This window comes from Jaculus jaculus, chromosome 4 (assembly GCF_020740685.1).
Source record: "Jaculus jaculus isolate mJacJac1 chromosome 4, mJacJac1.mat.Y.cur, whole genome shotgun sequence".
Classification (NCBI taxonomy): Eukaryota; Metazoa; Chordata; class Mammalia; order Rodentia; family Dipodidae; genus Jaculus; species Jaculus jaculus.
Genome location: NC_059105.1, coordinates 60285618 through 60309963, shown reverse-complemented (window position 1 = coordinate 60309963; position 24346 = coordinate 60285618). Strand labels below are relative to the sequence as shown.

The following is a 24346-nucleotide window of genomic DNA, read 5'->3' as shown; positions in this document are numbered from 1 at the left end:
ATTTATGCTGGACAGACACACAAAGTAGACACAATCACAAAAGAATGTGTTTGGAGAATTTCTAAAGATTTTGAGGACAACACAGATAATAAAGTATTATACATAAAGTCAAAGATGAACAAAAGATGGGAAGGCAGAATTTAACACAAAAAGGCCTTGATTCCAGAAGCATGGCTCTACCTGGTTTGGGTGCAGGCACCTTGGGTTTAATTTCTGGAAGAACTTCTTCTTTAGGCAAGATTTCTTCCTCGGGGGCAAATTCTTCCTCTTCAGGAGGAACTTCTTCCTCAGGTAGAACTTCCTCTTCCTCAGGCAGAACTTCCTCTTCCTCAGGCAGAACTTCCTCTTCCTCAGGCAGAACTTCCTCTTCAGGAACAATTTCTTCCTCAAATGGAACCTCCTCTTCCTGAGGTATAGCTACAGGAACTGGGACTGCTTCCCTTTTCTTTGGCACTTTAAAAATATTTATTCGATTGCACATGTGTCATTTTGTGTAAAATACTCATGACAGTGGGACAACATGAAAAGCAAATACTCTGATCATGGAACATCAGCTATCATTAACATACACAGCATCCAACAGTTGTAATTAGTAAGGCTCAGCCGTGTAACACCCGTTACTTTCCCCTCTTTCCCTAGTGCTGTTAGAAATGCACCTGTGGGTGGTGGAGCTTCCATTTTTTTCAGAACAGGTGCTGGCTTCTTTTCTTCTGGGATGACCTTCTTGGGAACCTCTGGCACTTTAAAGATATTGTTTGTCTTTAAGAAGATGCTCTTTTGTCATGTTTGATAGCCATAGATATGATAACAAATCACAAAATATGGAACATATCTTTAACACGACACGTCAACAAACATGTCACACTAGGAGGAAGCTTGTGTGTGAATATACACTAGTGTGGGGTACTTTGCAAGACCAAGTGGCATACCTTTGGCCGGTGGAGCCTCTGCCTTCTTAGGAGCAGGAACTGGAACTTTCTTCTCAGGCACAGGCTTCTTGGGGACCTCTGGCACTTGAAGGAAATAATTTAGGGAAAAAAAATTAAAAACCTGAAAACATTGAGCTCTCCCATTTTTTGAAAAGATTACAATAAAGGAATAAAAGCATAACAAAGAATTTCTAAGAAACATTGCACTTTTAAGATAAATTATTTCATTTATAAAGAATTGAGTGTGAAGAGTTGAATCCCCAAAGAGCACAATATTGAACCACCTAATTTTCCTTTTCATGCAAATACTCCATAAACTTTGTGACATTGCAAGTACCTTTGGCTGGTGGAGCTTCCACCTTTTTAGCGATAGGTACTGGTACTTTCTCCTCCGGGACAGGCTTCTTGGGAACTTCGGGAACTTTAAGGATATCAGATAGGATTAGTGTCATATTTTTCACCAACACCAGCAACATAGGGTCTTAACGGAATGATCACAGATATTTTAGCAACTTCACTTTAAGAATGAAAATGACAATCGCCACAAAACAAAGTGCCAGCAAAGCACAAGACTTAAGATAAAAGTCACAAATAGAGAGGACTGATGAAGACAACATGAAAGGCCTAGCCAGTGATGGCTCTGACCATTTGGCTGTTGGGGATGTATTTTTCACTATGAACTTTCCTCTAAAGAGAAGAACACATGCATTAAAATCCACACTCATACACCAATGACAAAACTCAATGATAAGTACATGAGAACCTGCTTCCATGGCCAGATGGGTGGTTCTGTGTTGGCATGAGTACCATGACTTGTGGTGGGGAAAGGGTTGCTGGGGCTCACCAAATGCCACCCCATGGGTGAGTTACTGCACTACTGCACTAATAGATGCTAAAGACGTGTACCTTTCGCTGGTGGAGCCTTCTCTTTTTTAGGAATAGGCACAGGAACCTTCTCTTCTGGCTTCTTAGGAATCTCGGGCACTTAAAAGACATTGTTTATTGTTAAGTTCCGAGTAACAGTCTGTCCACTTACAGCACATGAAATGTTTTTAGCAACCCAGAACCACACACGCTTTAAAGGTGTACTTTGTAGTCGGGAGAGTGACTGTTAAAGGACAGACTGAACCTCGTACACCCATCCTTCTAGGGCTGGTGTTACCTTTTGCCGGTGGTGCTTCCTTCTTTTTGGGAACAAGCACTGGTTTCTTTTCTTCTGGAACAGGTTTCTTGGGCACTTCTGGCACTTTAAAGACATTATTAAGATTTTTTGACAATGTTGTAGGAAAGGTTTAAAATGTGAAAAGCACCCACAGGTATATTTCAGCATCTAAAAATGTCTGCTGACCCCCAGAACTTGACCAAGTCAGAAACCCAACCTGCAAAGATGCTGCCTCATCTCCCCTTGCAGGAGATGTCATCTACCTTTGACTGGTGTCACGGGTAGCTCTTCTTCTCTGGCTGGTAGCTCCTCCTCTTCGTGAACGTACTCCTCTTCATGAACGTGTTCCTCTTCGTGAATGTACTCCTCTTCGTGAATGTACTCCTCTTCGTGAATGTACTCTTCTTCGTGAACGTGCTCCTCTTCATGAATGTACTCCTCCTCTTCCTCTACAATATATTCCTCTACGTGGGTTTCCACCTCCTCTTCAAAGGCAACCTCTTCTGGTTCTTGTTTTGTAGGCACTTTAAAGACATTATCTTTAAGTGGGATGTTTCCCAATTGCTCAGTAAAATGAAGACATTTTAGGAACATGGACCCACTTGTCACAAAAGCACTTCACAAACAGAACCGAACATGAGCTCAACAGCAACGATAAACACTAACATTGAAGCAAACAGTATTAGGTACCTCTGACAGGAGGTGCAACTTCTTTCTTAGGGACAGGCACTTTTGCTTCTGGGACAACTCTCTTGAGCTTCGTGGGCACTTGAAATATTAAGTATAAAGGAATTTTATAGCCAACAGGCCCCCTAGCCAGTATTAACTTTGTTGTACTTTAAGCAAAGACAATAACTCTAGCAGTCTCTAATGCAATATACAGTTTTCCATATGAAAGAAAGTTCCTAGTTTCCACAGAAAGGATTATGAATCTCATAAAAATGTGAATCTCAGAAGTACTCAAGAAAGTGTGCAATATAAGAGCCCATATATACAATGACATTTGTGTCCAAATGCTTCTGTTTATAAGGAACATTACTTTAAAAAATGCTGTATTGGGCTGGAGAGATGGCTTAGCGGTTCAACGCTTCCCTGTGAAGCCTAAGGACCCCGGTTCGAGGCTCTATTCTCCAGGACCCACGTTAGCCAGATGCACGAGGGGTGCACGCATCTGAAGTTTGTTTGCAGTGGCTGGAGGCCCTGGCGCATCCATTCTCTCTCTCACTGTCTGTCTATCTGCCCCTTTCTCTCTGTCTGTCACTCTCAAATAAATTTTTAAAAATAGCTGTATTTACTTCTGGATAAATATACTTTCTGATATTGCAAGGAGGGTAATTCATTGCTAAGTACAAAAGCAGAAAAAGTGGATATTAAATTAGCTTCAAGATATTCAAATAGTTTTAGAATAATAAGTATTTATCATATTTTGGTGAAAATTTTGGTGGTATATCATTACATTAGTTTAAGCATATGAGGGATATCCCATATGATAACTGATTCTGAACTGAAGTAACCTAGTTCACTCATGTAATAGCCATATGGCAAGACAGCCTCTGTATGAGGCTGTAACTATTTCTTGAAATAACTCTTAAAAAAAGTAATATTATCTTTCTATCCTACAGTTATGGTTTTCTTTTTACATCTGACATCTTCATAACAATTAATTTAAAAGACATAAAATAGAAAAATGAGGCAAAGCATAGCCATATCAATTTCAAGAGACATTATAACAAATAGTTATAAAGACATTATAAAAGAAATTGTTATACCTTTAGCAGTTGGTTCAGTCACCTGCTGTTTTTCACGTTTGGTAATTGAAATATGTATTTTTTCTTCAACAACTTTCTTTGGTTCTTCAGGTGCTTTAATGATATTAATTAGTAAAGAGCATTAAAACCAGCCCCACAAATATAATGACTAAATATTTACAATCAGACAGTGGAAGAATTGAGACCAGACAATCTAAAGACTAACAGCCAAGATAGTAAGACATGGTTACAGATGAGATAGACATGGTTACAGATGAGATAGACATGGTTACAGACGAGATAGACATGGTTACAGATGAGATAGTAAGACATAGTTACAGACGAGATAGACATGATTACAGATGAGATAGACATGGTTACAGACGACATAGACATGGTAACAGATGAGATAGACATGGTTACAGACGACATAGACATGGTAACAGATGAGATAGACATGGTTACAGACAAAGGCAATGCAGTTGTTTTGGGGTATTTATTGCTCTAATGTACCTTTGGGTGGTAGAGGTTTAAGTTTCTTAGGAATGGGAGCAAGTACTTTTTCTTCAGGGACTGTTTTCTTCGGCACTTTAAAATAGCAATAGTAAGAGATTTTAAAACCCTGAACTGGGTTTCTCAAGAGTAAGAACAAAACTTTAAGAAATTCAATACATAACATGATATTCCCAAGCACATGACTGACATACTGCCACTTCAGCATACACTCATAGTGGACAGACATGAAGGTAGGAAAAGGTCTCGAAACAGAGTTATTCTCACTCTACCTTTTGCTGGTGGGGCCTTTGGTTTTATGGAGACTGGTTCTTCTTGGGCAGGTTTTACTGGAAGAGGCTTCTTGGGTTCTTTAAAAACATATATAATGTATTTAATCTTAGGTTTTTGTGGAGCATAAATCCAAAATACTTCTTATATGGAATTAAACAATTAAAAGAATGGATCTTTTATCTATAGTGCAATCGCAATCACTAGATATGATAGTTAGAAGTCCCAGTAGACTAGGCTCTGGAAGTCGTAAGCAAGTGTACATTACTCTTTCTTCCTTTTTTGTTTTTACCCTTTCCTTCTTACTGTTTACTTAATTAGGCAACTACTACTCTGACATATTTTCATTTCTCTTCAGATGGGCAAATGGTAGTTAAAATGCCTCTGTCTTGAACATCGGTATTTAATGCCATCTGTAAAACTATGCTGAACCTTGCAGAGTTAGTTTAAGAAACATGAAAACCTGAGGTAATTCACTTCATAATTCAAATAGAAATTTATTATTTGAGTAAAACAAAGTCTTTGGAGTCAAAGCTATATGCTTACAGAGGTGGCTTTCACTGGGTTAAAAACACAGCACTTTGTATTTACTCTAAAAACAGTCAATGTGAAATTTGGATGATGGGAACCCTGAGGATAGTCTAAGAACAACCTTAATATTTATGGAGAGTTTTTTTTTTTCTAGAAAATATTTGAGAAAAAATATTTTAATTTTCCAAGTGAAACAATGTTCTTTTCAAGTCTCATTAGGGGCCCTGTTCTTTTAAAATATTTTTATTTATCTATTTGAGAGAGAAAGAGGGAGAAGGACGGGGGGGGGGGGGAGAAAATGGGTGCACCAGGGCCTCCAGCCACTGAAAACAAACTCCAGATGAATGTGCCCTCTTGTGTATCTGGCTTATGTGGGTCCTTGAGGCTCAAACCTGGATCTTTTAGCTTTGCAGGCAAATGCCTTAACCACTAAGTCATCTCTCCAGCCCAGTGCCCTGGTTTTTATTCCATGATAAGGGACTCTGCATAGTGAATGTGGATCTGGGGTTGCGCTCCGACCTGTGATGTATTCCTCGTGCTCCGCATACGCTTCGTAGTGTCCGTACTCCCGCTCCACACTCTCTTCGTACTGCTCGGGACCACCTGCAGGCTCATACTCCTCAAGTTCTTTGTAAACGTCATATTCTTCATATTCTTCATATTCCTCTTCCCTCTGTTCTGACACAGTCTCTTCCTCTCGGGTGTAAGACCATTTTTTCTCTTCAGTTACAGTTACTTCTAGAATAATATTGACAACAGGCAGCAATTTATTTAAAGCCCATTTAGGGGTGGTAGTGATAGCATGTTGTGATTTTATTCCTTTGTCTCATGTAGGGTTATGGGAGGACCTTTGCCGGTCAAAGTATCCTGAAATGTATATTCATAGTTTTGCTTCCAAATGTTCAAGTCCTTGACCTTGGTCAACAATAAACCAGAAATGAATAGGAGCAAACTGGGATCTATCAGGCAAAAAGGCATACAGCTTCATGCTTTGTTACCAGTCAAAGCAAATGTACCTTTAGTGGGATGCAGTTCTCTCTTTGGAACTTCAATGGATACCTTTTCTTCTTTGACAGCTCTTTTCCTGAGTGCAGTCACTTTAAAAGAGTAAGTATTAAAAGTCAATTGCAAAGATCTGGAAATATATAGGTTAAGAGAAATTTTATACTAAGATACAAGAGCAAAGACAGACATGTAGCTCCTACAAACTTTTTCCCTAAATGGCAAGAAAATCAAACAGACATGAAAATAAATATGACCTCATATCCATAAAAATACTTTTCTCTAAGCTGTTTAATTACTCCAAGATGTTGAACAACTTTAAGAAGATCAATTAGTGTTTACAGGAGAATTAAAAGACAAACAGAAACAATGGCTATCAAATTAAGGGCCCTTAGAAAGAAATTGGTACTGCATAATTTGTATCTTCACCTTAATTCTAAAATATTTTCTCAAGTTCTATTGGTATTATGTATAAAACTGAAGATATAAAGTTTCTGTTGGGCATGGTAGTGCACACCTTTTATCCCAGCACTTGGGAGGCAGAGGTAGGAGGATCACCCTGGGTTCAAGGCCACCCTGAAACTACGTAGTTAATTCCAGGTCAGCCTTGGCCAGAGTGAAACCCTACCTCTAAAAACCAAAAAAAAAAAAAAAAAAAAAAAAAAAAAGTTTCATCAAAGATAGCCACATGAAACAAACATTTAGTCCAATAAGTTTACTGTATGTAACAGACAGACATACTAGGCAATGAATATATTTTGAAGTAGACTACACATATTTTTGGAGGGAGATTCACATTGTTTTAGGAAAATATGTACTTTCTGGAATAAGAATGTTCAGTTTGAAGTGATATGAACTAGTTCACTGACTTTACTTACTTTATGCGATGTGTTTAAATTCTTTTCTCCAGTGATTCTAATTGTACTATTATTAACAGGTTAGTTTCAATATGTAGATTCTCTAAAGAGTCTGTATACCTTTTGCTGGTGGTTCTTCCTCTCTTCTAGGTTTGAGTTTTGGGAATTTTTCTTCTGGAACAACTTTCTTAGGTTCCTCAGGCACTTTAAAGACAGATTTCACTTAAAAGAGTTGTTTCCCTCTTTCAAGACCCAAAATGGCCATCATATAGAAGTAGCCCAAACATAAATGACACGACATTTACTTTGTTTCAGACACAGGACAATATTTACTTTTACAAGGAAGACAAGGACCTCCACTCCCTCCCTGCTGAAGTCAGTGTACTTATAAAGGGAGTAAGACAAGGACAGCCTTGTGCATGTGGGAAGGCTGCTGTACCTCTCGCTCTTGGAGGCTCTTCTTTTTTAGTTACAGCAACAAGAACCTTTTCCTCCTGGGTAATTTTCATGTGCTTCTCAGCCACTTAAAAGATAAGATTAGGATGCTATATCATCTGAGCAAAAGTATATATATATATAATCTACATATATATATCAGAAAGTTCTGTGATTTTAGAGTAGAAGAATGTATATGGTGCATGGAACCAAACATCACAACAAATAAATAACACCCTACCCAAAGACGAGACCATAAGACAACACTGTCACCAACAGACACCAAAAATCTACAAGTAAGAATTTTGACCCAAGGGATGTAGCCACAGGAAGAAAGAATGACAAGACTTTCAGGTTCTTATTTTACTTTTTATGTTGAGAGAGTTCTGTTTACCTTTGGTTGGGGGAGGTTCTTCTATCTCCACCACTTTTGGAGGGACCTTTTTCTCTGGAACTGGTTTCCTTGGCTCTTCTGGCACTTAAAAAAACACCAGGCAATATGGTCATACACACAGTGTGAAAAGCACAAAACTGGCACACACATTTTCTTGCAAATCATGAAATTTGAAGATTATATTAGTTTAAGGTAAAGAAAGGGAGTGGTACGTTACTCAAGAGTGAAGTTAAGCCCAGTATACCTTTGGCTGGTAGCACCTTTTCTTTTTTAGGAACTGGAGCAGGAACTTTCTTTTCTGGCACAGGTTTCTCAGGCTCGGGAACTTCAGAAAGATTAAGAATATTGATTTTCAGAACGCCAAGTGTCATTGTTTTTATGTTGAGAACTCACTTTTTGCAAAGATCACACAACATACACAAACCTTAATAATGGAACCCAACAAACATGCTGAGACAAATGGTCTGATAAGACTCAGTTATGATGATGAGAGTCATTATTATATTTAGTAAGACAAATGCATTGCACTTCTTTGAGAGAAATTGTACCTTTGGGTGGAGGCTCCTCAGGTTTAGCAGGAACTTTTGGTTTTGGTATAATTTTCTTCTCATGTTTCTCAGGCACTTGAAAAGATTATGAAATACACTTGTAGAGAATGTCCAGATGTCTTTTCAATACAAAGTGTAAGGAATTTTTTTATGAGTCATGCTAATGGTTAAGCTTTGTAATGTGGATGATAATTAGCTATAACATCAATAATAGGACAAGACCATGTAGGGATAAAATTAATTTAAATTGAGTACCTTTGGCTGGTTCAACTTCCACTTTCTTAGAGATAAAGTGCAGTTTTTCTTCCACCACATACTCCTCAGGCTCCTCCATCACTTTAATGACATCAATTTCAAAGAAGACAAATTGTAGAGATTTTTGTGTTTAAGTTTAGCTGTAATTTATCACTTCAAAGAGTAATTAGCATATCAAAAGTGTAACATCTGTCGAATCCCCAATCATTCCTTTAAAATACTCAAGGAATATTTTCATCAAAGCATATGTCATATTAAAGAGTACTGAAAATGTTTTATTAATTCAGTGTTTACTATAAAGATAATCTTAGATTCACCAGAATAACAAGACATGTGCATGACAAGCAGTAGTTGTAGTGGCTAAACAAATAGGAGTGCAAGGATAGATGAGGATAAGTTTCAAAAATAATCTAGAGCTGGAGAGATGGCTTAACCGTTAAGGTGCTTGCTTGCCTGTGAATCCTAAGGACCCAGGTTTGATTCCCCAGAACCCACATAAGCCAGATGCACAAAGTGGTGCATGTGTCTGGAGTTCATTTGCAGTGGCTAGAGGCCCTGGAACACCCATTCTCTCTCTCTCTCTCTAACTCTCTCTCTCAAATAAATAAATAACTAAAATATTAAACAAATCTAATACTTCAGATTTGAAAGTTAGAGGGCAGAAATATACCCAAGCATTTACAAGTGAATTGCAAGATAGTTCATGCCCCCACCCACTCTATTTTTGCAGGGTAGCTGTGGTAGAAGATGAAGCAGATGTCACGTGATTTTGAGCTTATGCATATAAAGTTAATTACAGCACAGAGAGATCAGGTTAAAAACACATATGTTCTTTAAAATGAAAATTAATCTAATGGGTCACCATCCCCAGCTTAGAAAACAAGAATATCATCCAGTATCTTATTCTCCCTTGCTTAGAGTTTGGAATATTGAAAGAAATTTATAAAGCATACTGTCAAAGACTGACATTATCCAAGATGTATATGATCAGAACTTTCCTTGTATACATGTTGTTTTGTTCTCTCAAACATTTCTAAAAAGGACGGGATCCTTTTCAAATCTACCAGATTCTGGTCTATGCCTACTGCTATGGCCTCCTTCAGGAAGACAACAGTTCTGGTAGGTTTTCTCTTGGGAATCCTGTCACATCCTAACCTATTCTTAGCCATTCCATCAGGTCTGTGCATCTTGAAGTCCATTAACTTTCCTTCCAAATGGAGATATCATACAGAGATGTTCTTGGGAGTACATAAACATACTGCAATTCTACTTATTTTTCATTAGGAAATAGTTAAATTATTAAATTGTTACTATTTTTGTAAAACCAGTGCTACATTACTACTTCTACTGAAAATTAAAAAAAAATATAGCATCTGTTAGAATGTTGGATTTTTAGCAGGACACTGAAAATGTATCACAATGAAGTAAAGTTTGGGTTTTCAATAATAAGGAAACGATAGGGAATGACCATTGTAGGTGTTGGAACATCTGGATAATGAGTCAGTCTGATCACAGATGCTACATGAATGTTTTCTCCATGTAGCATCTGTGATCAGACTGACATTTTCAGTATATGAAGAGTCCCTGTCACATAGCTAAGGAAGAAGAGGTGGGAAAGAAATTCACTGGGGATTCCTCTTGTGTAGTATTCTTGAGTCTTTTATTTTGAGAGGAGGCCAGTAATGATCCAGTAAATGAGAAACGAATTTGCATCACTTCCTGTTATGTTTCACTAACCCAATATGCAAATTTCTAGCTTTTCCATTGTTTACCTTCATATTCTATGATTTCGGCTTCCTCTTCCTCCTCTTCTCTTTCCTCTCGTCTATAAACTGAAACAGATACTCTTTCCTCTTCTTCAGAATAACTCCATTCTTCCTCTGCAGATAGGTTAAAAGACATGTCACTTAAATTCAGTGTGCTGAAATACCAGTCATGGTCATGTGTTCACTATACATGGATAAAGGTCCTTCTATCAGCTTAGGATACAGAACGTTCTCACCACAAGAAGTCAGTGGCTGCTTTAAGATGAGGGGATAGTAAAGCCCAAGAGATAAAGATTTGAATAGTGTCTCAGTGTGGCCACTTTTAAAATGATTGGGTTTTCAGTACCCTATTCTCTTTTTAAGAATGACTCAAGGTCAAGGTAGACACAAAAGACAGTTCCAGAAAGCTATGACAGGTAGACACACTTCAATACCAACATACAGGAAACTGACAAGGACAAGTTCTAAGGTAAACATTTGTGTGTTGGGGGGAGGTGGGAAGAGAAGACTTTGAGGGAACCCACACTCCTTTCTCCCTCACTTCAGATTCTATACCTTCATGCCGCATGACTTCCACTCTCTGAGGAACTGCCATGGATAGTTTTTCTTCGGCAGCAAATCTTTTTTCTTCTACAACAGTTTTCTTAGACACTTCAGCTTTAAAAAATAAAAGCATGAAGGTTGAAGTTTCAGAATCAAGAATTTTAACAATTCCCTCCGTCTCTGGAGTTTGGGAAAAGGTGCACAGAACACAGATTTGACAAGCAAAGTGGGGAAAGAAGTTATGTTACCCCAGGAACAGGCCCACACACGTCTCTCAGCGCAAGACAAAGGCTGAGTACAGGAGCAGACGGACAGACAGACAGCAGGAATGCACGCGTTGAAAGATTCCTGCGAAGAGCTGCCCTACCTCGGGGAGGAGGAGCTTTCTTAGGGACAGGAACTGGTATGGGAACTTTCTCCTCGGGGACAGCTTTCTTAGGCGGAGCTGGCACTTTGGAAACAAGACACACATTCAGAGCTTCAGCGTGATCTCCCTGAAGCCCAGCACAGAACACAGATACACACCCGCCAGGCCCTCCGATCACACGGCCTGCGCGCCCTTTGCTGTGGAAAGGTGGCTCTCGGAAGATGGGCTGACAATACCTTTTGGTGGAGGCACTTCTTCCTCTTTCCGAGGAACTGCTCTTTTTTCTTCAGGAACTCTCTTCTTTGGTATTTCTGGCACTTAAAGAATAGTGTTTTCATTTAAAAAGCCTCATAAAGGGAAAGCAGCTAAGAAACATAGAGCAAACAGGCCCAACGAGGAGAAGCTGGGAGGGAAGACGCAGCTGTGTAATGGAGGGGCGATCAAGTACCTGCCGCTGGGGGGGATTCCTCTCTCTGAGTAACGACGGTTATTTTTTCTTCTGTGACAATTCTCTTCTGTACCTCAGGAACTTGAAAAGACATTTTTAGAATTGACTTTATGTCTTCCAAAGTAGTGAATACATAGTTACTTTGAAAGAAAGTAGACAGGCAGACAGACACATTTAAGACACTTATTCTTGAATTAAACAAACCACAGATAAACACAACATGTGTTTTACTTAAGACATAAGAACTGGGCCTCGCCACTCAGCCGGTCACCCTACCTTTAGGTGGGGGTGCTTCCTTTTTCTTCTCCACAGGAGCAGGAATCTTTTCTTCAGGGACAGGTTTCTTTGGCACCTCTGGGACTTAAAGTTTTAAAATAGCATGTTAGTTCAGGCATCATTTCATTTCTATGAATGGGCACAGGCATGTCCACAAATGTCTCTAGAGTTTATTAATACTGTTGCAAGCTGCGTATCAGCAAAACACTGCCGAAAATTGAACTGCCTATATTGTTCCAAAGGTCATGACATAAAACGTCAAAAGTAACATTTCTGTAGCATTTAAACCATTAAATTGAGTTACCTAACAGAGGCATGAATAGAATTCATGCCTTCTATATTGGTATGATTTGATGAAAACAAATCAGTGGTTCCACCAACATGTAGAGTGGGAATACAGTATTTAGGAAAATCTCTTTCTACTTTGTTTTGAAAAAATGGGATAAAGACAATGAGTTTAAAACTCTTTTAGACTAAAACTAAAAAGATGTAGAAAACTTGAATCTATATATACGGCCCTTGTCCTCATTCTGCATTCTGATTTTTGCTTATTGCATATTCAAAGCTTAGAAAGCACTTTAGAGCAGATCTCTGAATATGATGTTCACATGCCAGTTTTTTTTAGAGCCTCAGGGAGTTTTGTGTCATACAAAATGTATGTATGTGTATAGGTGCTTTTCCTTAAGAAGCACTGTAATTTAGAATATATAACCAATATGGTTATAATTGTCTGGTATAAGCCTTGATGATGCTAACATTTTAATTAGAACATGATTTTTTTCTAGTACTGGAAATTAAACCTAGGGCCTCATGCATTCTAGATAAGTGTTCTAATACTGAGCTACAGCCCCAGCTTAAAGTCTGAAAGTTTAACAGTATATGCTACTGGGACTTATTATACCAATTTTACATAAGGTATTTGCAGGTTCTGTGAACCCATGCACTCCTACACTTCACTTGTAATAGCCTGGTATAATTATGTAGGTCTGCGTTTACATGTGTGTGTCATGTACTGTGTTCAGACTATATATATATATATATATATATATATATATATATATATATATATATATATATGTATGTATGTATGTTCATGTTACTATGTGTATTTATTTTTATGAATAAATGAGAGCTGCCTCTGTATCTCCTTCACAGTGATCAAATAAGTGTTATTATTATTGGTTTGACTCATATAACCTTTGTGTTTGACAGTTAGGTAATAAAAAAGGTATTTTTTTAGTTGTTGGATTAAACATGAAAAACAGCCCTAGAATTCTAAAAGATTTAAGTTTTAGAGAGAAGCAGACCTGGCACAGGAAGGAAACAGAAACATTGGGAGGTCAGGCAAAAGTGAACACTATTCAAAATGTGAGATTTTAGTAAATCTGGTTTTTCGTTAGATGGATGATTTTGATTTCCTCCTGAAGCTCTCAGTAACTGGCCATACTGTTCCATGTACCCTTATCGCCTAAGTAAAGCAGTGCCTTTCATTTCTGTCTCCCAAAGAAATACACAAGCCACAGCAAGGAATTTGTCATACAGCACAGAAGCACATTGCAGGAATAAAAAACATCCCTGTATATGGAAGGTATCCTCACTAGCTAATTAGAGAATTGGATCGTTTATGGAAATAATGGAATTCAATTAATGCTCTAGGAAGTATGTTGAAAATAAATATCATAAGTCTCTCTCCCCCACTTCTGAAGACTCATCATAGTGACTTAAGAGTTGTGGTAGTTCCTTGTACAGTGTTCATCTCTACTTGAAGTTCACTTCTGCCAAACCTCTCCAGGTGTCTTCCTGCCCCTATCTCTTTATGACTCATCATAGTGTTTACATGAAGAAGGAACATACAAGAGAACCACAGAGACTTCTCCCCTGGAAACATGTCTGCAGAAATTGTATTACACATCAATCATTCTTTCCTTCCTTCCTTCCTTCCTTCCTTCCTTCCTTCCTTCCTTCCTTCCTTCCTTCCTTCCTTCATTTCTTTCTTTTTTTAATTTTTTTATTTATTTGAAAGTGACAGACAGAGTGAGAAAGAGGGAGAGAGAGAGAGAGAATGGGCACACCAGGGCCTCCAGCCACCGCAAATGAACTCCAGACATGTGCACCACCTTGTGCATCTGGCTAATGTGGGCTCTGGGGAATCGAGCCTCTAACCAGGATCCTTAGGCTTCATAGGCAAGTGCTTAATCACTAAGCCCTCTCTCCAGCCCCTTCATTTCTCTCTTAATAGCAAGACAATATTAAACTCTAAGTATTGGTTTGATGTTTTTCATTTTAAAAATAACAACTTTCTGGTATTACTGAGTCATAAACATATATACCACAAGAAGACAGGTGGCGCGATGCAAACACGAACAGCACCAGACAAGGCTGAAAGACAGCACGGTACAGATAAAGACCAAGCAGAGTGCAGGACTGGCCTTCGGAGTGACCCGGCTGCCCATCGTCAGCTCCATGTACCTTTCGGGGGGGGAACAGGTTCTTTCTTCTTGGGTACAGGAACTGGCTTTTTCTCCTCTGGCACAGGTTTCTTGGGAACCTCAGGAACTTTAAAGATATTGTTGTGGAAACAATGGTGAATATTCTAGTCTCCTTCTAAGACACTTAAGATTATCTTAAAGTGTAAATCACAGAAAGAGTTTAAGAACTACAAAGTAATTTTATATCTTCTACTTGCGAATGAAAGGAATGCTAAGCACACCAACAAGATGGAGACGTTACACGTAGTACGTCAAGCAAAGGCCCGATTAGGATGTTTGGGAATGTACCACTAGTACTGGCACTTGTACCGCTCATTACCACAAACATTAACAAAGACAACATACAGAGAATCAAGTCTATTACAGATGGTTTACACTTAAATTGTGTTGGTACACAGGCCACACAGAGAAGACACAGAAAAGACAGAAGCTAAGCATGATTGTTCCAAAAATATTATTCTACCTTTGGCTTCTGGGGGTTCCACTTTTTTAGGAATGGGAACAGGGACCACTTCTTCTGGAACCGGCTTTCTAGGTGGTTCAGGGACTTTAAAAGAAATATAATTGAGAAACTGTGTATTGTGGCAAGATGTACATTCTTGTAAGGCTAGAAGAATAGTGATGTCCCCTTTATACCAATTGACTGCAAGAAAATTTTTGCACTAGAAACCATGCTACATGGTACATGAATGGCTACTTAGAACATGGGAAACCATTTGTCACCTTAACTGTGCGAGCCTGTTCTTTCTTAGGAGCAGGTGGGAGAGTCCCTGCTTCAGAGGTGCCAGGGCCTGCTCCTCAGACTAGCTTTGGATGAAGACACTAGGATAACTTTGAAGCAATGTGTTCTTTTAGGAACTTCATGTCAGCTGTATGAGCACAATCACATAAAATGGTATTAAATGCTTTTTATAAGTATATAATCATCTGGCTGGGAGGAAGAGGGTAGAGTCTTGGTCTATAGCAGTTGATGTGTCTGGTGATTTCTGAGGTGCTGTAAACAATGCCACTGGCTACTGATGTTACATCAGTGTGTGGAGCTGGAAAGAGATGTGCAGCAGAGCACCTTCATAGAACACAGACGACAGATACAAATCACCACAGAAACGCCAAGGGCAGTAAAACAGTTAAATAGAAAGTTATAAGTTTTGAGTAGTAACATGCTTTTAATATAATTTATTTCATTGTACATTTGCAGAAGTTTCTTTTTTAAATAATGATGGTATTAAACCACTGGATGGGAAGATATGTGAAAATATAACCAAAGGCTTTGGTGAGCTGGTTCCTGGAACATTATCTCCAAATATTAAGGTCATTAGACTTAAGTCTTTCACCTGCCTCTTGTCTTCCCTTTTCCTACTGTGTCCTCTGTACAAAGTGGCTCTAGCTTAGTTGGCTGTGTGGATAACTGTTATTTAATGTTCACATGGCCAGCTATTCACTGTGGAATTGATTTGAAAACAGTTTAAACTTTAAAAGAATGAATTTACTAATACCTTTAGGTGGTGGCTCAATCTTTTTGGAAACAGCAACGTGAACTTTTTCTTCAGTAACTGTTTTCTTTTGAACCTCAGGGACTTTAAAAAAAAACATGCATTTTAATACTGTTCCACCATTCTGTGGATGGTAATAATAATTTACAAAGCATACAAAGCAAACAGAGATGCACTTGAAGTAAGAATGATGACAGAGAGTTACAAAGAAATGGAAATGCACAGACCATCACAAATTAGACGAGAAGGATGCAAACCCACCTAAGAGTCTATCTCTTGACCCCCAAGCCATTATACCTGTGACAGACACCTCCTCCTCTGTGTGGGAAGCAAAGAACATCTTTTCTTCAGAGACAACCATCTTCTTTGTATGCACAGCTGGTACTTTAAAGAGAGTATTCCATATTAGTATTTTCTTTTCTAGGATGAGACATCAGATGATATACAGAGATATGACACTATATACAAATATTTACACACAGACTGAGTGGGTTAGTATGATAGATTAAGAACAGATTCAGCTTTGACAAGGAAATAAATCATGTTTTGAGCTGTCCAGACAAACAGCTAACTCATGCAGTTTCATCAAATATTACTAAGTCTGAACCAAATAGACACAACTTCTTCACACATAATCTAGTCCTTTTTCAAATCCATTGAGGTCAATTTATTGAAATTAGATGATGAGGCATATTATATGCAATGAAATACATTGCACAGGAAAGTTAGGAGACTGCTCATTAAACACAAAATATTTAAATTAAAAATTAAAAACTTCTAAGCAAAAGGAAAATACAAAATAGAGAGAGCAATTTACTTGATATATATATTTATCTCACCATTAAATGTATACTATATTTAATGTGAATTTTTGTGGTGATTTTGAATTGTTTAGCAATATATGTACACATATCCATAAATAATAATGTTTAAAACATGTAGCTGAAAGATAAAAATGTATACCTTTCACTTCAATAATTTCTTCCTGCACTGGAGTCCGGGAAGGTTTTTGTGGGATGATCTTCTTGGAAACTTCAGGTACTTTAAAAATATGTACAAATATATTTGTATGGTAAAGGATATTTCTTGGTAGAAAATTTCAAAAATATCTTAGTTTAGATGACTATGTAAGTAACTAACTTGTGAGTCTCTATTGGTAAACAGATTACTTGTGAACATTGTACTAGGGACACTTTATGGGATTGTATACCTTTGGTGACTTGAACTTTTTCTTCCTCCACTCTTCGAGAAGTCTTTTCAATTTTTTCAACTACTGGCTTCTTTACAACTGAAAGTATTGTAAAGAAATTGCAGTACTTTTAGAATTTCTACTAAAATTGTCTATCATGTTCTTCATGCACTCATATGTATATATGTTTATAAATATGTAATTTATTTAGAGAGACACATTTGGTGATCTGAAATTTTAAGTTCCTCGGCATGGCTATTTTTATTATGATTATATTTATTTTAAATTTACCATAAAGTTATTTTGATCATCTTATTTTCTAATTAAATGAACTTGGGTAAAGATTCTCAAGGAATATTTCATAGATGCAATAAAGCATAGAGAAGAAGTTGTGTCTATTGGATTGAACTTATGACCCATGTGTCTTTGCCAAACAAGCTGTGATCATAGTGTTGATGCTCAGATTTACTTAAATATTTCTAGGTACATACCTTTGGGAGGTGGTGCTTTCTTTTCAGGCACTTTTGCTGGAACTTTTCTCTCATGTAATTCTTTAATAAAAATATAAGATAAGTAGGGATATTTAAATAACTCAATTGTAATAGGTTGTGTTCATGGCAAATGACATAGATTAAGAATAATATATAATCATAAAAGGAACTGTCCTATTGGGTAGCATATTCCTGACATGACTCAGAGCTGAGTTTCAAAGCACAATTGAGTGGAATCGAGGCAGTAAATATTTGAATATCTCTATCTCTATCTCTATCTCTATCTCTATCTCTATCTCTATCTCTATCTCTATCTCTATATCTATATCTATATCTATCTATAATAAGTGAAGCAAATGGTGCCTGAGAATCAAGTTTTTAAATACTTCTACCATTAAAAAATCAAAATGCTCAGGCTGGAGAGATGGCTTAGTGGTTAAGCGCTTGCCTGTGAAGCCTGTGGACCCCGTTTGAGGCTCGATTCCCCAGGACCCACGTTAGCCAGATGCACAAGGGGGTGCACGCATCTGGAGTTCAGTTTGCAGTGGCTGGAGGCCCTGGCGTGCCCATTCTCTCTCTCTATCTGCCTCTTTCTCTCTCTGTCGCTCTCAAATAAGTAAAAATAAACAAAAAAATTAAAAAAATCAAAATGCTCATTTCATCTTTTTAAAAATTCATTGCAAATCAGGGCATTAGCATGGAAAATGAAATGATATGAGGAAAGGTGAAGAGAAAAACCACCCCGTTTAGACATACCTTCATGAATCTCCTTCTGAACTTGTATTACTTTTCTTTCTTGGTAAGTTTCTTCCCACTCCTCCTCCCCTTCATCATAACCTTCTTCCCTTTCATAGTATTCTTGCCCTTCTTCAAAGTCTTCTTCCCATTCCTCGTGAACTTCCCTCTTAGCTTCCACCTGGACGTCTTCATACTCTTCATCTGGTTCTTCATAATAGGGCTCTTCAGATGGCTCTGTGTATGGCTCCACTTCCAGTTCATCATAGGGCTCATCCCAGGGCTCGATGTAAACCTTCTTTTCCTCATAGATTGCTTGTTTTCTCTCATACACAGCTTCTTTTTCTTTCTGAACCTCTTTCTTTCTTGTTATTGTTGTTATTTTTACTTCTTCAGCTTTAGAGGATACATCAATAATTTCAGAAGCTGAAAGAGAGAGATCAATTACATCTATCGGATAGCTTTATTAAAGGAAAATCTACGTAATAAAAAAAAATATAAAGTAAAAAAAATAAAGGATCTCAGCTGTTAGTATCCTATTGATAATCTGTTATGGTTTTCTGTGTATTGGTTCTGTGTAGATTTTTACTAAGTAGACAACATGACAGGGTATTAAGATGCACATTGCTCTTGATTTGAGGTTTTTTTAAATCCAGTATCAAAAGTATACATTCAATGAATGTATCTTTCATTATTATATGAAAGCTCCAGTTTGCAAAAATCCTAGTTACTTCTCATAGAGCAGTTTCAGATTTGATAATTTGTAAAGCTTAACTTTAATCTTTCTAAAGTTAATTTTTATTTACATTTATTTCTGCAAACACATTTGTTTTTGAAGCCACATTTAAAAATATATTTATTTATCTATTTATCTGCTAGAGAGAAAGAGACAGAGAAAGAGAATGAGAAGGGAGAGAATGGGCACGCCAGGGCCTCCACCTGCTGCAAACGAACTCCAGAGGCGTGTGCCACCTGTGCATCTGGCTCACATGGGTTCTGTGGAATCAAACCTGGGTTCTTTAGCTTTGCAGGCAAATGCCTTAACTGCTAAGCCATCCCTGTAGCCCTGAAACCACATTTTTGACTTTTAACTATGACTTGCTAGCTAGTTGGACTAAAGACAAAATATAAATCATGAAACCAAATCAATTAATTACTTTTATGTAGCAGAGTTTTAAAATACCTTTGAGGTTGGCCTTATTTATGTGATCCTTAATATTTGTGTTGGTTACAATGTCAACACATGAGATAGCCTTCTCCTTTACTATCTAGCCTTCACTGGGTTCTTGCCTGCATCCCCTGCATGGAAGTACATGCGTATCTTCCTCGGTTCTCTTTCCTGGGCTAGGAGCAATGTGAAATAGCTATCATTTATAATGTACCTTTTAAACATGGCTGAAGACCTTCTACCAGCTTACAATTACTTGGAAGATTAATACTAAAAAGTAATAAATGGCAGAAATGCAAAGTTCAGGAACAAACAATAAGCCACTTAATAATAATATTTTCTATTTACCTTTGGCAGGAATCATGGTAGTAGGAGGTAAGGGCTTCTTGGCAACCTCGGGGACTTCAAAAACACAAAATGCATGTTTAGTTTTAGACTATTGCTGTTATCATTTACAGCTTTTGATTGGCACCCTTCATACATATATATAATGTACCATAATCATAATGTCCCCCCACCACCCTCCTTGGTTCCCCTCCACTGGAGGTCACGTACTGCTTACTAGCTACCATCTTGAGCCTTATTGCAGGTCGTTTGCAGGCTGCATGAGTGCTATAATGTATCACCCCTCCAGGATCATCACAATGCTCTTGTAATTTCCAAATCTAGGTCATAGAAATGCTGTGCTGGATTTCTCAGTGGTTTGAGGCACTTGCTCCATAAGCCTGTGGACCAGAGTTTGGGTCCTCAGTAGCCACATGAAGCTGGACTTTAAGTGGCACATGTGCTTGTAATCACAATACCCAGTGGCAATGAGAGGTGGAGTCGGGAGAATCCTGAATTTTGTAGGCCAGCTAGTCTAGCTTTCCCAGAGACAAACAACAGGGAGAGTCTGTGTCAAAGAAGGTGGAAGGAGAGTACCATAACCCCAAGGCCATCCTCTGACCTCCACACACATGCCATAGCATGAGTGCACCTGTGCGCGCGCACACACACACACACACACACACACACACACACACACACACACACATACACACAAATACTGTGCCATGCCTGGTTAACAAGCAGGCACAAAGGCTGAAGCTCAATTCCCGTTTAGGTTGATGTAAAGGAATTTAAATTTCATAAGAAATATGAAGGGAATAGATAGCATGTCCATTGCTAAAAAATATTATAATCTTAATTTTTCAGCATTAACTATAAAGTTCATGAAATAGCTATGTTTTCTTTTCTTTTCTTTTTTTTTGAGGTAGGGTCTCACTCTAGCCAAGGCTAACCTGGAATTCACTATGTCTTCTCAGGATGGCCTCAAATTTACTGTGATCCTCCTACCTCTGCCTCCTGAGTGCTGGGATTAAAGGAGTGCACCACCATATCCAGCTCTTTTTTTTTTTTAAAGGTGTGTGTGTGAATGTGTGTAGTGTGTATGTACATGTGTGCAACAGGGTGTCTTGACACTGCAGGCAAATGCCTCAGCCAGCTTTATATAGGTGGCTGGGGAATTGAACCTGGTCCAGCAGGCTTTGCAAGCAGGCACCTTAACCTACTGAGTCACCTCCACAGACCTTGGAACTTCTTCTTAATACATGACACTCCAAAACAACTGCTCAGAAAAATCTGAGTGATAAGTGTCCTGCTCTATTAAGAGGTTGCTGTACTTTTAATCTTAGTCACTGGGGCTAAAACTATTTGTTCACAGTAGCTACCCAAATATTCCCCGCTAAATCTTCCAGGCTGTATTAACAAATAGTGATTTGAAATCTTACTTCAAAAATGTTCTAGTTTCAAATTATTTCTGTAGTTTTCCTGCAATTATTGACTTTTGGATCAAGAAAAGCAGGCAGGACCCTAAGTTGGACTGGAGCAGCCTCTTATAGCACCAACCCTTGACCTCTTCTTGGAAAGAATTGGATCATGAGTAGAGATGGGACTAGAGAGCAAAGTCTCTTGAATTATCAGAGAGAGAGAGAGAGAGGGAGAGAGGGAGGGCGCGAGAATTCTCTGGCTGTGCCACTGGGTTCCAAGGACAGGTATGGGCACAGGAAGTCAGGAGTTATAGGGTGAGAGAGAGAGAAGGGAGCTTTACCATGCTGTGATTCCACACTCTTAGCCTCCCTTTTTCCCTCACTGTTGAGGATTTGGCCAAGAGAAAACCATGGGTCACAATACCTTGGGGCGGTGGTGCCTCTTCCTTGGGCTTTGCAACAACCTTTTTGGTGTCTTTCTTCACAGCCTTTTTGGTCACTAAAAATAGATGTCAGATGTAAGTCACTGTAATGTTTTCAGGAAACTAGGGTTTTATTAAAATACTTTATTGTTTTCAGATGCTGATGGTAGCACAACAATATGAACATTATTGCAAATTATTTGCTTCAGAAAGATCTTGAATGGAATGTAAAAGGGGTTTTTGAGAGAGAAAGAATACTTGCTATGATGTTCTATTCACCTTGACTTTTATGCTTGATAAGTGTTATTAAAGTTTCAGAAGATGGGGAGTAAATCTTCATGATAGCCTAAATAGGAAAGGGATGCCTGCCTCTTCATCTACGTCTCACTGGGGTGTGGACAGCAAGGGTGTCAGAAGTAGGTGAGGAAAACCAGTAGCCTGTCTGAGATATATGAGTGGGGGATTTTTCACCTTTGCTTTTGTGTCTCCATCCTAGTGCCTAACCATACTTGACTCTGACTACTTGCGTACACCAACAAGTAACACCCATTGGTTTTAAATGTGATTGACTTCACAACTTTTGCAACTTTTGCAATGGATGCTGATAGCCATTACCACTCAAACAACAAACTATTAACAGAAATTAGTATTTCTGGTAACAGGGATATCAATGTGATGCAGTTTCATGACTTTTGATTCTTGTTCCTACCTGCTATCCCAGGTAGAGTTATATATGTTCATAGAAATTATAAAAATGCTTCTCTTTTCTTGTTGAGAGCGCATTACTCAAACAGTATTTAAAATACTGAATTTCCTCTTAAACTAACTGAAAAAAATAGCTCAAGTATTTAATCTCAATTCCATACATATTAGGAAACTAGTGTGTCATAAGAAACTACTGTGGCTAGTTAAGTGAAAACTAGTGTGACTTTTGACATACAAAACTATTATGTTACATGAAATTATTATAGTAGGTGTGGCTTGGTTATGAGCAACTTGAACATATAGATTGTTTTCATGACCATGTTGAGAGAATTCTAACAATTCTGAACTTAGTACTAGCTAAGGCAAGCTGTTGTCTGAGGTGAATAGCCTTTAGGTTACAATATTGCAGTTTCTCAACTATTTAATATTTGAGATGGTAATTACCTGGTACTCATAGGAGCTCTTCCCCCCCCCCCCACCAGGTAGGGTCTCACTGTAGCCCAGAATGATCTGGAATTTACTATGTAGTCCCAAGCTGGCCTTGAACTCACAGTGATTCTCCAACTTCTGCCTCCATTCCAAGTGGTGGAATTAAAGGCATGTGCCACCATGCCCAGCCCCCTTTTTGTATTGATAACTTTATGGTATGAACATGTTGTATAGTGGTGATATCCCATTAGATTATACTCTTTTGTTCCCTCTCTCTGGCCCCCATTCACTGTGAGTCTCAGCAGTCACTGTGGAGTCATGAATGCATCAGTCAGTCTCTGTGGGGGTGGGCAGTGCCTCAGAGTCATCTTCGCACCCTGTCACTCTAACATTCATTCCATCCCCTTATCGGCAGTGTTCTCTGAGCCATGGAAGGCATGCTATAAGTCTTCTTTAGTGTTGAGATCTCAGAAGTCCCTGTTTACCCTGAATAGCCTGGAATTTAATGTGTAGACCAGGCTGGCCTTGAACTTGCAGCAGTCTTTTTGCCTCTGCCTCCCACGTGCTAGAAGTTCAGTACACCACCACACCCATATAAGGGGCCTCTATTGGCTATCTTGTGCCTTAACTAACAAAGCAATACAAAACCCCAGAGTCAAGTAAGTCAAAGATATTCCAAACCATATTTTTGTAGCAAATAGTGAATTCCAAGAAGCAGGTAAAATTATTATTGAGGAACTCCCCCACAATTTGAAATTTGATTATAAACTAGTATAGCATATTTCCATAAGATGCTCAAGGAATTTGTTCTTCTGTCATCGTCAGTATTTTATTACTAGTTTTACATTTTTATTTGTTATTAGTTATACATAGTAGTTAGGAAAATATGCAACAAATCTGTTTTTAATGTGTAAGTTGTTCCATTATAATATTTTAATACTAAGCATGGTATTTAATTTAATCTGATGATTTAACCACCAAGCCACCTCTCCAGCCTGATATTCAAAGTTTTAAGCAAATGTCTTACCATTTATTTAGCCAATACAGGCAATAATTAATATCTTGGAGGCTATTCAACTTTTTGACCATAAGAGGGCAAGCATGCCATATTATGCAACTTTTTTCTAGCCAGACATGCACTTATGTATATCTTAACATTTAGTTGGAAGACATGTAATACCTTCAATACGTTTTGCTGGTGGTTTCTTTTCTTCAGGTGATGGTAACAAAAGAGGGATAGGAAGAGCAACCGCAGGAGGGATTTCTGAAGAAAATGAATGTGATCAGTGACACATATCCTGTTCACTGTGAAGTAAGGCATTCTCATGAGTTTCTTGAAAGAAACCTCTGGGGAATGGTGGTAAGAACTCTTGAGTCAGAATGAGAGGCACCCACATGTGGTTGTAATTTTAAGTACCCTTTTACTTTTGGCT

The 24346-nt window shown here is 38.2% G+C and overlaps 1 protein-coding gene across 5 annotated transcripts in view; it reads right to left on the bottom strand.

The window, feature by feature from the left end:
- Nucleotides 1-24346, bottom strand: part of Ttn (titin) — a 282613-nt gene that overhangs the window by 148313 nt on the left and 109954 nt on the right. For 2 of the 5 annotated variants that reach the window (XM_045148517.1, XM_045148518.1), the window contains 37 exons: nt 24094-24177; nt 21782-21856; nt 19958-20011; nt 18463-18867; nt 17707-17766; nt 17237-17314; nt 16990-17067; nt 16324-16410; nt 16030-16110; nt 14997-15080; nt 14514-14600; nt 12045-12128; nt 11769-11849; nt 11557-11637; nt 11321-11404; nt 10952-11067; nt 10417-10522; nt 8645-8725; nt 8390-8464; nt 8086-8166; nt 7842-7925; nt 7452-7535; nt 7133-7216; nt 6170-6250; nt 5673-5891; nt 4625-4702; nt 4353-4427; nt 3861-3953; nt 2782-2859; nt 2506-2630; nt 2355-2397; nt 2092-2175; nt 1836-1913; nt 1267-1350; nt 930-1013; nt 657-740; nt 181-453 (listed from right to left, as the gene is read on the bottom strand). The exons of the other annotated variants lie outside the window; for them this stretch is intronic. In XM_045148517.1, coding sequence (XP_045004452.1) covers nt 181-453; nt 657-740; nt 930-1013; nt 1267-1350; nt 1836-1913; nt 2092-2175; nt 2355-2397; nt 2506-2630; nt 2782-2859; nt 3861-3953; nt 4353-4427; nt 4625-4702; nt 5673-5891; nt 6170-6250; nt 7133-7216; nt 7452-7535; nt 7842-7925; nt 8086-8166; nt 8390-8464; nt 8645-8725; nt 10417-10522; nt 10952-11067; nt 11321-11404; nt 11557-11637; nt 11769-11849; nt 12045-12128; nt 14514-14600; nt 14997-15080; nt 16030-16110; nt 16324-16410; nt 16990-17067; nt 17237-17314; nt 17707-17766; nt 18463-18867; nt 19958-20011; nt 21782-21856; nt 24094-24177 — 3693 coding nt within the window. The remainder of the gene's footprint in view (nt 1-180; nt 454-656; nt 741-929; nt 1014-1266; nt 1351-1835; nt 1914-2091; nt 2176-2354; nt 2398-2505; nt 2631-2781; nt 2860-3860; nt 3954-4352; nt 4428-4624; nt 4703-5672; nt 5892-6169; nt 6251-7132; nt 7217-7451; nt 7536-7841; nt 7926-8085; nt 8167-8389; nt 8465-8644; nt 8726-10416; nt 10523-10951; nt 11068-11320; nt 11405-11556; nt 11638-11768; nt 11850-12044; nt 12129-14513; nt 14601-14996; nt 15081-16029; nt 16111-16323; nt 16411-16989; nt 17068-17236; nt 17315-17706; nt 17767-18462; nt 18868-19957; nt 20012-21781; nt 21857-24093; nt 24178-24346) is intronic. 5 annotated transcript variants of the gene reach the window in all.